The sequence below is a fragment of the Mustela putorius genome, unplaced genomic scaffold (assembly GCF_011764305.1).
Source record: "Mustela putorius furo isolate JIRA1106 unplaced genomic scaffold, ASM1176430v1.1 tig00003834_pilon_pilon_pilon, whole genome shotgun sequence".
Classification (NCBI taxonomy): domain Eukaryota; kingdom Metazoa; phylum Chordata; class Mammalia; order Carnivora; family Mustelidae; genus Mustela; species Mustela putorius.
The window spans coordinates 101,024,869-101,040,175 of NW_025421987.1; the positions used below are offsets into that span (position 1 = coordinate 101,024,869).

General features: G+C 36.9%; 1 protein-coding gene across 5 annotated transcripts in view; it reads left to right on the forward strand.

The window, feature by feature from the left end:
- Positions 1-15,307, forward strand: part of LOC101691920 (DNA polymerase theta) — a 136,996-nt gene that overhangs the window by 98,924 nt on the left and 22,765 nt on the right. For 4 of the 5 annotated variants that reach the window (XM_045088842.1, XM_045088843.1, XM_045088844.1 and 1 more), the window contains 4 exons: positions 2,797-2,934; positions 4,180-4,354; positions 6,815-6,929; positions 7,714-7,835. In XM_045088842.1, the coding sequence (XP_044944777.1) occupies positions 2,797-2,934; positions 4,180-4,354; positions 6,815-6,929; positions 7,714-7,835 (550 nt within the window). Of the gene's footprint in view, positions 1-2,796; positions 2,935-4,179; positions 4,355-6,814; positions 6,930-7,713; positions 7,836-15,307 lie in introns of those variants that run through there. The other variant, XM_045088845.1, reaches the window with a different exon arrangement.

Here is a 15,307-nt window from a genome sequence, read left to right on the forward strand (position 1 = left end):
AAACAGAGCATCTCTGGATTTCAGCACAAGTAGGCTTAGGACAAAGGCAGGAATCCGTCCCCTTGTGATTCAGATACTAACGCCATAGGCCTAGACCAAACTCTGGGCCAGAATAAAAGGCCTTTGATGTTAATGGCTTGTTCTTAGGCCTTCATTTTAAATGGAAGTTATATTTAAGGTAATCTAACAGTTTCACATATTGATTAGTTAATCCTTGGTAATTTTAAGGGGAATCTTTGAACTGGGCAGGATAGTTCAAATCATCTAGAGTTGAGCTGTCCAGTACAGGAACCACTAGCCACTTATAGCTATTTAAATTTAAATTAATTGGTACACCTGGTGATGCAGTCAGTTAAGCCTCTTTGATTCAGGTCATGATACCAGGGTCCTGGGATGAGCCCCACATCAGGCTCCTTGTTTGGCAGGGTGTCTGTTTCTCCCCCTGACTCTGCTGCTCCCCATGTTTGTGCTCTGTCTCTCTCTAATAAAATAAACAAATAAAATCTTTAAAAGTAAATCAATTTAACTTAATTAAAATTAATTTAAATATATCAGTTCAGTTCCTTAGTTATGTTAACCACATTTTAAATGTTCAATAACCACATGTGATAAGTGGCTACCATAATGGAGAGTGCAAATATAGAACAATTTCATTATTGCAGAAAGTTATTTTGGATGGTCCTGGCCTAGAGTGGGGATTGGCAGACTATAGCATGTGGGCCAGATTTGTTCTGCCACCTTTTTTGTAAATAAAATTCATTGGAGCATAACCACACTTATTCATTTACTTACTGTCTATGGCTCTTTTTGGTCTGTAGTGGCAAAGCTGAGAAGTTGTGACAGACAGTAAAACCTGCAAAGCTGAAAATATCTGTTATCTGGCCCTTTTGGGGAAAACTTTGCCAATCTCTGGTCTAGATGGAAGCATGAATTAGAGAAAAAGAAAAATGACATTTGAGTTAGAGGACTATGGGTTCTAATTCTTAATTTTTCTACATTCATTATGGCCATGTAACTTGAAGCAAGTTTCTCCAACTGGTGTAAACTTTTCAGAAATGTCGCAGAATTTTTGTACATATGACATGAGATGACACATGTTAAAGCTCCAAGCATGATGGCTGACACATAGTGGGTGCTCAGTAAACATTAGTGCCTCTTACCCTCATCCAGTTCAACCCCCTCATTTCACAGATGTATTCATTGAGACCTGGAGAGGTAATTTATATGAAGTTTTCACAATTAATTCTGAAGGTTTCACCAAAAACAGAAATCTAAGATAAACAGCTTATAAATATTAAGGTGAGACCTTTGAGTTGTCCTAATTATGGTAGGTCTCTCTTCCTGGATTGTTGATTTATTATAACTTTAAAAATAATGTTTCGATTTCCTATTGAATTATTTGATTCTCTTTCCTTTCCTGACATTTATATACTCTTTGATATCTGTACTAGAGTTGCCTGATAAAATACAGCACATTCAGCTGAATTTGAATTTCAGATAAACAATGAACAATATTTTAATGTATAAGTATGCCCCATGCAGTTCAAAATTTGCATTACCACACAACCCTGATCCCTACACATGCAGCCCCATATAACACAATTTTGAGGAAAAATAGTTACTAACATCACTAGCAAGCCTCAGTATCATTCATACCTAAGACTCCAGTTATTCCTACTACTTAAAATTAGAACCAGATCTTTGTTTATACCATCACTGTTATTCTAGAGAATAACAAATACAGATACAGATAACACAGACCTATCTTTCCTTCTATCCCTTATCCAACTTGTGGCCAATAAAGATTCTTATATAATGCAAATGTTCTTAATTTTTAGGATTACTAAGTGGGAAAATAATCCAAGGTTCACTAAAGCCCACTCAAGGCATATGAATGAATGAATGGAAGTAGTAGATAGTATTCTGAATTGCCTGAGTTTTAAACCCTGTAAATTGAGCTAGTGATTTTAGGTGTACATGGAATATTCCTTCTGCTCCAGTACCTGGATCCTGGATGTCCTGTGTAGGCTTAGTTTCTTCAGTAGGTACTTATTAGCTCCCCTAGCTGTCATTATTGATCTCTACATTGGGTTGGCCACTTTCCCCTGACTTTTTGTGTCCAGGGTTTCATAGGGTCTAGTCTTACTGTGGTGGAAGCAAATGGCTTTTTTGATCCCTTTCTACCTCCATGTTCTCTGATTTTTGTGATCATATAATAGCAACAAAGTCTCCCATGTTGGCCCTCACTGAGGCTTAAATGACTAAGCAACCATGTTGAGTATTTAGGAGAGTTCACAGTCTTCAGAGAAACCTAAAGTCTCAAGGTCAGTAGCTTATTTATCACTTGTTCAGTGATAAATAAAACTCAGCCTGAGCCCTGCCCTCAACTCAGCATCCCTCCCCCCACCCCAGTAGCTCACCCCAGAACCCAAAGAGCAGGTCTGCCATACCCTTAGGCCCTAACCCTAACCCTTGGTTGGGTCTTCAGGCATCCGCCCCAGAGGCCTGGTCTTCATTCCCTCCATATGGGGGGATACAGTGTATACATTTCTGTGTTCTTTACTGTTTAAAAGCCTCTAATCAATATTAATCTTATTGTGCCTAAATTAGGTTATAGATTGCCTACTTGACATACAAATTTTCATTGTCATTATTTATTAAATGTGGTAATTTATAAAAAGTTCTCCCAACCCATGTTGAATTGTATGGATCTTCTCAAATGACTTTTTAAAATGTTTTGTGAATGACAATGCTTGTGATTTGATTCTTGACTAAAGAAGCATTAATTTCTTGCAGGTTTTATTTTTGGAATTGAAGTTGCCACCAAATGGAGAAATAAAAAATCAAAGCAGCAAGAAAACTCTGGGTTCTACCAGAAGGGGGAATGACAATGGACGCAAGCTAAAGCTGGGAAAACAGTTCAGCACTAGTAAGGTGCTCTTTGGGACAGTTGCAGGGCAGAATTTTATTTACTTTTAGCATTTAGCATTTTGACTTACTTTTAGAATGAAGATGAAGTCAAGACCCAGACTTTAGAATGAAGATGAAGTCAAGACCCATTCAAATGATAGCTCATCATTTGAATGTATCCAGATAAAAACAAATTAGTTTGTGTTTTGGCTTTCTGCAAAACTGCAGAGACATTCCATCATGGAAAATCTGGACCCAAATCTGATTTAGCAGTTGTGTCCTTCCTATCATTAAAGTGTTATAATGGTGTATGAACTCAGACCCTTAGTCACTATTTAGTTATTGACATCTGCTATTCTTGGACTTCAAGTATAATATAATTTGAATAGTATAGGAACATGAACAAAGATGTGAAAGAATTTAAAAAGAAAAAAAAGCCATTACAAATAAATATGTTTTTTCAATTATAGGGCAAAATTATAGGGCAAAAGTTAACATGAGTTTAAGAATCTAATCTACTAATTTCAAAGTGAAAGTGTAAATTACAATCCATGGAAACTGTATGCTTAGGAGAGAAGAGAGAAAGTGCTTATTGTTATATTTTTACTGAATGAATTTTCAGAAATAACTAGGGTAGAAAGTATCACCATAACAGTCAAGGAAAGAGCAGTCCAAGTTGCCATTTTGACCCCACTGTCATTAACTATGACTTACCTGACCTAGGGAAGTTTCCACAGTTTCATTCTGTAACAGAACTTTTTGTTTTATCTACCCCTCTAACCTCACAAGTTCCTGTTTCTTCAGTTTACCCAAACTCTGTAGCATAGAAAGTTTAGTTTTAGAGAGGAATGTCTTCTGACTTCCTTGATATGGAAATGATCACAGTATTAGGGCAAAAGGGAAAAAAATGAGAAACTTCCAATCACATGAGAATAGAGGAAGAAAATATAGACAAAGGAAAGACGATACAGATTCTTGGGTGGTGTGAGACTGGGCAATTACAGTACCTTGCTAAGTTGACATTGATTTTTTTTTTAAGGTAGATCTAAGTTGATATTATTTGGCATTAACATGTTTGCATTTTACCATCTATAGTTACTATAGTTTTATCATTATGGTGATGCAAAAACCCAAACAGTAATTTTGAGTTGTAGATATAGGAGTTAACAAATTTAGTTTTGAGATTATATTATTTACCTAAGAGAGAGTCTAGTTTGCTATGGAATTTGGACAAGAATCTGATCTTACTTCATTATATTTCTTTGGCAGGATGTTTTAAATAAATTAAAGGAATTACATCCTTTACCAGGCTTGATATTAGAGTGGAGAAGAATCACAAATGCGATTACCAAAGTGGTCTTTCCTCTGCAGCGGGAAAAGCGTCTAAATCCTTTTCTTGGAATGGAAAGAATCTATCCTGTATCACAGTCACACACTGCTACAGGTAATGAGAAATCTTAAATATGGATAATATTCGATTTTGAAAGAAAACTTTTCTTATATAATATTTGCTTTGGTGAGCAAAGAATTCAAGTGTTGATCATTGGACTCTGTGAAGTTCCATAAACATTTATGAAACACGTCCTACATCCAGAATATAGATGGATACTATTTGTAGAGATGAGATTTAGTAAGATAGAGTTTCAGCTTTCAAGTACTGTATAGAGTAACTAGAATGTCTGAGACTGTGCTTCAGATTAATATTTATTTGAGTCAGTCATCTAATTTCAGTCCAAGCCCTCTCCTGAACCTCCCAAGAGTCTCTCTGATGAATCTAGGTAATGCTGGAGGGCATCTGTGTAATAGATGAATGTCTTATTTTACTTAACCAGAAAACAGCTGTAGAATCTTTGGGGTATCTCATAGCACTTTTGGGATGGGTATGAGTAACCTAACCTAGTAAGGAAGAAAACATTCTTGTGCTAGGCAGTGCAAAGCTAAGTATCTGCCAAATGCAATGTGCATTAGAAGAAAGGACAGCATTAATTCTCATTGGAGAGACAGTTTGGTGGTATAGAATGTGGGCTTTGATATCTGACTTTTACAAGGTTTGAATCTTTATTCAAGGTAGCTTTGTGCCTGAGTGTCCTCCTGTGTAAAACACAATAATAATAGTCTCACTTCACCAGGACATGCTGAGGATTAAATAGGCTAATACATTTCAAGTGTTTAGAATAGAGCAGAGCACTTTGTGTGGGCTCCTTACCAGCTGTTGCTATTATTATGGAAGGAAGCACCAGGAGGGGTTGCTTCTTTCTGTGCTGTTTATTCCCTGTTCTAAACAAATTCTTTCCCTTCTTCCGTATTTAGCTAAACTCTTAGATCACCATAGCCATTTCTTGCCCTGTTGGTGTTTAAATTTCATTTTGAAATATATGCTAATGATGTAAACTTATGTAAAAAATATCCTTGGTGAAAAACCAAAACCAGCCCAGAGTTCCTTTTTTTTAAAATAATTTTTCATTTTTTTATTAACGTAAAATGTATTATTAGCCCCAGGGGTACAGGTCTGTAAAGCCCAGAGTTTCTAAAGGTGTTGCATTTATCTGTTGCTAATAAAGTAGAGAGAAAGTAATAATTTCCTTTTTTTCTGATTGTTTTTCACCATACTATGCCTACATTTAAAGAATATTTTGGAAATACAAGCTTACCTAAGCAAAGCATAGCCATTTCATTATTAGAATTCATCTTCATGATGCTACATTCATATTTTATAATTTTATTTGTCATCTTATTTGTCTGCTAGTGTTAGTCTCATTAATTCAAAAAATGGACCTGAATATTAAATATTATTATAGAAAACAAGACAGTGTGCTGAGTCAGCAAGAGACTTGAATGCCTTCTGCTGTTGGCTAGTTTTATAACATTGAAGAGGGCATTTAATGGCAATAAGTATATTAATACCTACCATTCATTGAGCAGTAATTTTTCTTAAAAGCTAAATAACAAGGACATATATCAGGGGTTTGTTCAGAAAAAGAATATCTGAGGTACCTAAAATGTCTGACTCATCAAAAGAAGCGGAAATTATATATATTAGCTGGTAGAGAGCCATTAAAATGAAGAGCATATCATAAAACAGAAGATTTTGCTATATATGTTTTGTAAAACTACAATAACAGAATCAATTACCCAGACTCTTTGAATACTGCTTATGTGTTTCAGAAAAATTCAACCAATAAATAAACAAAAACTATAAAATATTTGGGGAGAAATAAAGGCTATAAGCATTAAAACATACAGCTTTTTCTTTCCTAGAAAGTTCATTAATCTCTTGATTCTAGTCTCTAGCTTTGTCAGTGCTACCACTGGTTCTCTTGCTGAGTGAGGATGGTCATGAAGGAAGGTGGCCAGGTGATGTCTGGCAAGTGATGTTCTAGTCATTACTTCTCACTACTCCATCTTCTACAGATTAGCTGGCTTCTTGGGCACCGGATTATCCCTTTCCAGCAGCCAGTTGCTCTTTTGCTTCATATCCTCTGTGTCTTGTGCATTCCTGAGTTTTGAAGGTTCTGACAGTCATTTTTCCTAGGATCCATTTGATTAGTCTTTACTCATTAATACCCCTGCTAACATTCATATAGTGCTGACAGCTGGTATTCATTTTAGCACAGAACTAGTTCAAACTATCAAATTACTTCTTATCATGGGCTTATTTTCTAGAGAGCTAGGTTAATGTAAAACATTTTATTGTAGTTGATGCATATATTCACTTACATTGGGATTGGTCTTGTACTTATTTTATCATTGTTAGATGCATGAACATAATGGAAAATATTTAATTATAAATTTATTTTAGTTTAGCAGGGTGAAAATGCGTAATTCAGAAATGCAATTACTGTGAAAATAAATGTCAGATCCCCTCAAACCTCTCAATTTTCTGTCTTCACTCTCTTGATTTTAGGACGAATAACCTTTACAGAACCAAATATTCAGAATGTGCCAAGAGATTTTGAGATCAAAATGCCAACACTAGTAGGAGAGAGCCCACCTTCCCAAGCCCTACTTCCCATGAACAGGTAGATGCAGTTTCTCTGTATTTGTGTTAATATATTTCTGTGAATATGAAAGGTTCAAAACAAGGCTAGTGGATAAAATAATGAAGTTAGTTTAATTTTCTGTTTTGGGCATACACATTTCTAGGTACTATCCATTTAAAATCCCGAGTCTGCCTATAAAGAAGCTAGTTGATGGTGAAAGACTGAAAACCTGGACCACTAATTAAATAATCAGCATGCTACAGAGAAGAGTTTAACTATGTCAAGAACCTCTCCCCCCTTCTACCCTCCCTAAATTCACATGATGGGAAGGAAAAGCATAGATAATTTATGTTAGATATGGCCAAAAAGATTTGTTGATTTGAACTAAATGTCAATAATTTTTTCAGAAGCAGTTTGTGGCAAAAGCTGTTACAGAAATACATTATTTCGTGTTTAAATTAATGTTTGCTAAAAAAGAAAATCTAGTATCTATGTTAAGCTTTAAAGTGAGTTTCAGGGGCACTGGGTGGCTCAGTGGGTTAAAGCCTCTGTCTTTGGCTCAGGTCATGATCCTGGGGTCCTAGGATCGAGCCCCGTATCAGGCTTTCTCAGCGGGGAGCCTGCTTCTCCCTCTCTCTCTCTGCCTCCTAGTGATCTCTGTCTGTCAAATAAATAAATAAATAAATAAATCTTTAAAGTGAGTTTCAAATGATAAAGTTTTTAAGTTTCCTAGATGAAACTGTTGACTTCACTGAAAAATGAGAACTTTCTCATATATTTGAGACTGCTTCATGTCTAGCTGCTGATATTGTTTGCCTGACAGAGGAAGAGATAAAAAGAGCCGTGGCCTGAACTCTAGATACCAGGCACAGATGGAGGAGAGAGCCCCAGACAGAGGAATGCCATTTTCAGTAAGCATGCGGCATGCTTTTGTGCCTTTTCCAGGTAAGGTAGTAGATGGTTTTTTGAGCTTCTCATTGCTATGGAAATGGTTTTCAAAGCACTGATAAAGCCTGCATTATGAATAAGACTCAGAAATATGCATTGGTCCCTCCATCTTTCCTCTCTTTGGTGTAGCCTGTTTTTCCCTTTGTGTAGCCAAGTTGTCAGTCAGTCATTGTCTTCATGATCTGCTGTGTGGAAAACTCCTGTGGTGTATGCTTGTCAACAACAGTCTACTGAATGTTTTCCAAGGTGATTGTAAACTTTTTTGCAAAGTCCAGCAGATTTCATTAATCCTTGTACTCTTTGACAGACCCTTGTACAGACTCTTCTGTACAGCATTTTATACAAAATGTTAATTAACCCTCACTTACCTCAATTTCTGTTCTCCCTTGATCTCTAAGGGCACAATTTTCTTGTTTCTCTGATGTGCTTTGCTATTTTGCTTCTCTCCTCTGCACACCACTGTTTCCTATTGCAGGGGTAACCCCCAAGGCTGTCCTTCTCTTGCCTGACCTCTTTAGTACTCTAGTCACAGGCCTTTCATGAAAGGATGAACTCAATAAACTCTAGTCATGAGACATTTGGAAGTCAAGATCTAACTTCCAAATCATCCCTACTATTTGTATACAAATTCGGTCCTTTATCTTCTGCCAGTTGGCAGGTCTGGGTGAGTGCAGTTAACCATCTGAATTGGTTTTATTTCTGTCATAAAATATTCTAAGGAGGAATTTAGGTCCATGACAGTGTCACCTGGTTGGTAATTTTCCGTTTTGCTTTTTAAGTGTGAGCTATCAGCACTATATCATTATAACCATTTTTAAGTGTTCAGTTCTTGGCATTAAGTACCCATCATGGTGGTTTGTGCATCCATCATCACCATCCATCCCCAGAACTTTTTCATCTTCCATAACTGAAACTCTCTATCTATTGAACAGTAACTCTCCCCCCATACTGTCAGTCCCCAGTCCCTGGCAGCTACCATTCTACTGTCTCTGTGAATTTGACTACTTGAGGTATCTCCTATAAGTGGATTATACAGTATTTGTCTTTTTTTGTGTCTGGTTTATTTCTCTTAGCATCATGTCTTCAAGATTCATTCGTGTTATAGTATTTGTCAGATCAGAATTTCTGTTCTTTTTGGGTGCCTGGGTGGCTCAGTGGGTTAAGCCTCTACCTTCGGCTCAGGTCATGATCTCAGGGTTGTGGGACTGAGGCCTGCATCAGGCTCTCTGCTCAGTGCAGAGCCTGCTTCCCCCTCTCTCTGTGCCTGCCTCTCTGCCCACTTGTGATCTCTCTCTCATTCTGTCAAAAAAATAAATAAAATGTTTTAAAAAAAGAATTTCCGTTCTATTTAAGGCTGAATAATATTTGATTGTATGTATATATTTTATTTTGTTTATCTGTTCATTCATCAATTTATTCCTACCTAAACAATAAAATTGTATTTAACATGACAATATTTTATACTGCTTTTTAAAATTTTTTAAGTTCATTGAAATTTAATGTATATGGATTAAATCCAAAAATTTCTGTCATTTAGATGTAGTGTTTAGTCCATTGACATCTAAAGTAATCATTGGCATACAGTTGATTTAATTCTACTGTCTTGTTATTTGTATTTTATTTATTTATCTGTTCTTTATTTTTTAAAGCTTTAAGTGACTACTTTTATTGTTCTTTTTATTTCCTCTATTGTCTTATTAACTATCTTAAATATTTCAGAATATACAATATGTATATATGTATTCCATCACATACTGTCTTCAAATAATCTTACACCACTTCATCTGTAAAGTTTTTTCCATTTCCCCTCTTATATAATAGATTTAATTTCTATGACTTATAAACTCTGCCATAGTTATTATTTTTGCTTCTAAAAGTCTATTATCTTTCAAAGAAATCAAGAAATTAAAAAAGTGTCTTTTCTACCTGTCCACTTTTTACCATTTCTGGCACTTTTTGTTTCTTGGAGTAATTCAAGGAATCTTGAAGTACTTCCTCCAGAGTACTTCCTTTAAGGTTTCTTATAATGCAGTTCTACTGACAGTGATTTATTCCAGCATTCCCATGTCCCTATATTTCTTTATTTTATCCTCACTTTTGAAAGATAACTTTATGTGATGTAGATTTTTAGATTTACAGTCCTTCTCCTTCTGCACTTTAAATATATATTTCCACTAACTTCTGGTTTGTATTATTTCTATTGAGAAGTACACCATCATTTTTCTTGCTCCTCCAAGATAATATAACTAACTTTCCCTGGATGCTTTTTAAATTTTTTTATTGAGAATCTTTGGGTAGTTTTTCATGCTTCGCTTTCAAGACTTTGGAGTTTGCTGGATATCCTAAGTTGGCTTAGTCTTTTTCTTAAATATATGTGCTTATATTTTTCAGTAAATTTGAAACATTTTCAACCATTATTTCTTGTAATTTTTAAATTTTTTATATTCTCTTATTTTTTTTTTAATATTTTGTTGATTTATTTGAGAGAGAGAGAAGCAGAGGGAGAGGGAGAAGCAGGCTTCATGCCAAACAGGGAGCCCAATGAAGGGCTCAATCCCAGGATCCTGGGATCATGACCTGAGCCAAAGGCAGGTGCTTAACCAACTGAATCACCTAGGTACCCCTCTTATAATTTTTTTTTAAGATTTTATTTATTCATTTGACAGAGCAATCACAAGTAGACAGAGGGGTAGGCAGAGAAAGAGGGAGAAGCAGGCTCCCCGCCAAGCAGAGAGCCCCATGTGGGGCTTGATCCCAAGATCCTGAGATCATGACCCGAGCCAAAGGCAGAGGCTTAACCCACTGAGCCACCCAGGTGCCCCCCCCCACCTTGTAATTTTTTTAAGAGATTTATTTATTTGAAAGAGAATAAGAGAGAGGCGTGTGCAAGCATGGGGGTGGGGCAGAGGGAGAGAATCATCAAAAAGACTCCCCAGCTGAGCACAAAACCCCATGCAGGACTTGATCCATGACCTATGAGATCATGACCTTAGCTAAAACCAAGAGTCAGACACTTAAACAACTGAGCCACCCAGATGTCCCACTTGTAATATTTTTTTTTTTTTTTAAGTGGGTTTTTTTTTTTTTTTTTTTAATTTTTTTATTTTTATAAACATATATTTTTATCCCCAGGGGTACAGGTCTGTGAATCACCAGGTTTACACACTTCACAGCACTCACCAAATCACATACCCTCCCCAATGTCCATAATCCCACCCCCTTCTCCCAAACCCCCTCCCCCCGGCAACCCTCAGTTTGTTTTGTGAGATTAAGAGTCACTTATGGTTTGTCTCCCTCCCAATCCCATCTTGTTTCATTTATTCTTCTACCCACTTAAGCCTCCATGTTGCATCACCACTTCCTCATATCAGGGAGATCATATGATAGTTGTCTTTCTCTGCTTGACTTATTTCGCTAAGCATGATACGCTCTAGTTCCATCCATGTTGTTGCAAATGGCAAGATTTCATTTCTTTTGATGGCTGCATAGTATTCCATTGTGTATATATACCACATCTTCTTGATCCATTCATCTGTTGATGGACATCTAGGTTCTTTCCATAGTTTGGCTATTGTGGACATTGCTGCTATAAACATTCGGGTGCATGTGTCCCTTTGGATCACTACATTTGTATCTTTAGGGTAAATACCCAATAGTGCAATTGCTGGGTCATAGGGCAGTTCTATTTTCAACATTTTGAGGAACCTCCATGCTGTTTTCCAGAGTGGCTGCACCAGCTTGCATTCCCACCAACAGTGTAGGAGGGTTCCCCTTTCTCCGCATCCTCGCCAGCATCTGTCATTTCCTGACTTGTTGATTTTAGCCATTCTGACTGGTGTGAGGTGATATCTCATTGTGGTTTTGATTTGTATTTCCCTGATGCCGAGTGATATGGAGCACTTTTTCATGTGTCTGTTGGCCATCTGGATGTCTTCTTTGCAGAAATGTCTGTTCATGTCTTCTGCCCATTTCTTGATTGGATTATTTGTTCTTTGGGTGTTGAGTTTGCTAAGTTCTTTATAGATTCTGGACACTAGTCCTTTATCTGATATGTCGTTTGCAAATATCTTCTCCCATTCTGTCAGTTGTCTTTTGATTTTGTTAACTGTTTCCTTTGCTGTGCAAAAGCTTTTGATCTTGATGAAATCCCAGTAGTTCATTTTTTTCCCTTGCTTCCCTTGCCTTTTGCGTTGTTCCTAGGAGGATGTTGCTGCGGCAGAGGTCGAAGAGGTTGCTGCCCGTGTTCTCAAGGATTTTGATGGATTCCTTTCGTACATTGAGGTCCTTCATCCATTTTGAGTCTATTTTTGTGTGTGGTGTAAGGAATGGTCCAATTTCATTTTTCTGCATGTGGCTGTCCAATTTTCCCAGCACCATTTATTGAAAAGGCTGTCTTTTTTTCCATTGGACATTCTTTCCTGCTTTGTCGAAGATTAGTTGACCATAGATTTGAGGGTCTATTTCTGGGCTCTCTATTCTGTTCCATTGATCTATGTGTCTGTTTTTGTGCCAGTACCATGCTGTCTTGATGATGACAGCTTTGTAATAGAGCTTGAAGTCCGGAATTGTGATGCCACCAACGTTGGCTTTCTTTTTCAATATCCCTTTGGCTATTCGAGGTCTTTTCTGGTTCCATATAAATTTTAGAATTATTTGTTCCATTTCTTTGAAAAAGATGGATGGTACTTTGATAGGAATTGCATTAAATGTGTAGATTGCTTTAGGTAGCATAGACATTTTCACAATATTTATTCTTCCAATCCAGGAGCATGGAACATTTTTCCATTTCTTTGTGTCTTCCTCAATTTCTTTCATGAGTACTTTATAGTTTTCTGAGTATAGATTCTGTGTCTCTTTGGTTAGGTTTATTCCTAGGTATCTTATGGTTTTGGATGCAATTGTAAATGGGATTGACTCCTTAATATCTCTTTCTTCTGTCTTGCTGTTGGTGTAGAGAAATGCAACTGATTTCTGTGCATTGATTTTATATCCTGACACTTTACTGAATTCCTGTATAAGTTCTAGCAGTTTTGGAGTGCATTCTTTTGGGTTTTCCACATATAGTATCATATCATCTGCGAAGAGTGATAATTTGACTTCTTCTTTGCCGATTTGGATGCCTTTAATTTCCTTTTGTTGTCTGATTGCTGAGGCTAGGACCTCTAGTACAATGTTGAATAGCAGTGGTGATAATGGACATCCCTGCCGTGTTCCTGACCTTAGCGGAAAAGCTTTCAGTTTTTCTCCATTGAGAATGATATTTGCGGTGGGTTTTTCATAGATGGCTTTGATGATATTGAGGTATGTGCCCTCTATCCCTACACTTTGAAGAGTTTTGATCAGGAAGGGATGTTGTACTTTGTCAAATGCTTTTTCAGCATCTATTGAGAGTATCATATGGTTCTTGTTCTTTCTTTTATTGATGTGTTGTATCACATTGACTGATTTGCGGATGTTGAACCAACCTTGCAGCCCTGGAATAAATCCCACTTGGTCGTGGTGAATAATCTTTTTAATGTACTGTTGAATCCTATTGGCTAGTATTTTGTTGAGTATTTTCGCATCTGTGTTCATCAAGGATATCGGTCTATAGCTCTCTTTTTTGGTGGGATCCTTGTCTGGTTTGGGGATCAAGGTGATGCTGGCCTCATAAAATGAGTTTGGAAGTTTTCCTTCTATTTCTATTTTTTGGAACAGTTTCAGGAGAATAGGAATTAGTTCTTCTTTAAATGTTTGGTAGAATTCCCCCGGAAAGCCGTCTGGCCCTGGGCTTTTGTTTGTTTGGAGATTTTTAATGACTGTTTCAATCTCCTTACTGGTTATGGGTCTGTTCAGGCTTTCTATTTCTTCCTGGTTCAGTTGTGGTAGTTTATATGTTTCTAGGAATGCATCCATTTCTTCCAGATTGTCAAATTTATTGCCGTAGAGTTGCTCATAGTATGTTCTTATAATAGTTTGTATTTCTTTGGTGTTAGTTGTGATCTCTCCTCTTTCATTCATGATTTTATTTATTTGGGTCCTTTCTCTTTTCTTTTTGATAAGTCGGGCCAGGGGTTTATCAATTTTATTAATTCTTTCAAAGAACCAGCTCCTAGTTTCGTTGATTTGTTCTATTGTTTTTTTGGTTTCTATTTCATTGATTTCTGCTCTGATCTTTATGATTTCTCTTCTCCTGCTGGGCTTAGGGTTTCTTTCTTGTTCTTTCTCCAGCTCCTTTAGGTGTAGGGTTAGGTTGTGTACCTGAGACCTTTCTTGTTTCTTGAGAAAGGCTTGTACCGCTATATATTTTCCTCTCAGGACTGCCTTTGTTGTGTCCCACAGATTTTGAACCGTTGTGTTTTCATTATCATTTGTTTCCATGATTTTTTTCAATTCTTCTTTAATTTTCCCGGTTGACCCATTCATTCTTTAGAAGGATACTGTTTAGTCTCCATGTATTTGGGTTCTTTCCAAACTTCCTTTTGTGGTTGAGTTCTAGCTTTAGAGCATTGTGGTCTGAAAATATGCAGGGAATGATCCCAATCTTTTGATACCGGTTGAGTCCTGATTTAGGACCGAGGATGTGATCTATTCTGGAGAATGTTCCATGTGCACTAGAGAAGAATGTGTATTCTGTTGCTTTGGGATGAAATATTCTGAATATATCTGTGATGTCCATCTGGTCCAGTGTGTCATTTAAGGCCTTTATATCCTTGCTGATCTTTTGCTTGGATGACCTGTCCATTTCAGTGAGGGGAGTGTTAAAGTCCCCTACTATCATTGTATTATTGTTGATGTGTTTCTTTGATTTTGTTATTAATTGGTTTATATAGTTGGCTGCTCCCACATTGGGGGCATAGATATTTAAAATTGTTAAATCTTCTTGTTGGACAGACCCTTTGAGTATGATATAGTGTCCTTCCTCATCTCTTATTATAGTCTTTGGCTTAAAATCTAATTGATCTGATATAAGGATTGCCACTCCTGCTTTCTTCTGATGTCCATTAGCATGGTAAATTCTTTTCCACCCCCTCACTTTAAATCTGGAGGTGTCTTCGGGCTTAAAATGTGTTTCTTGGAGGCAACATATAGATGGGTTTTGTTTTTTTATCCATTCTGATACCCTGTGTCTTTTGACAGGGGCATTTAGCCCATTCACATTCAGGGTAACTATTGAGAGATATGAATTTAGTGCCATTGTATTGCCTGTAAGGTGACTGTTACTGTATATGGTCTCTGTTCCTTTCTGATCTACCACTTGTAGGCTCTCTCTTTGCTTAGAGGACCCCTTTCAAGATTTCCTGTAGAGCTGGTTTGGTATTTGCAAATTCTTTCAGTTGTTGTTTGTCCTGGAAGCTTTTAATCTCTCCTTCTATTTTCAATGATAGCCTAGCTGGATATAGTATTCTTGGCTGCATGTTTTTTCTCGTTTAGTGCTCTGAAAATATCATGCCAGCTCTTTCTGGCCTGCCAGGTCTCTGTGGATAAGT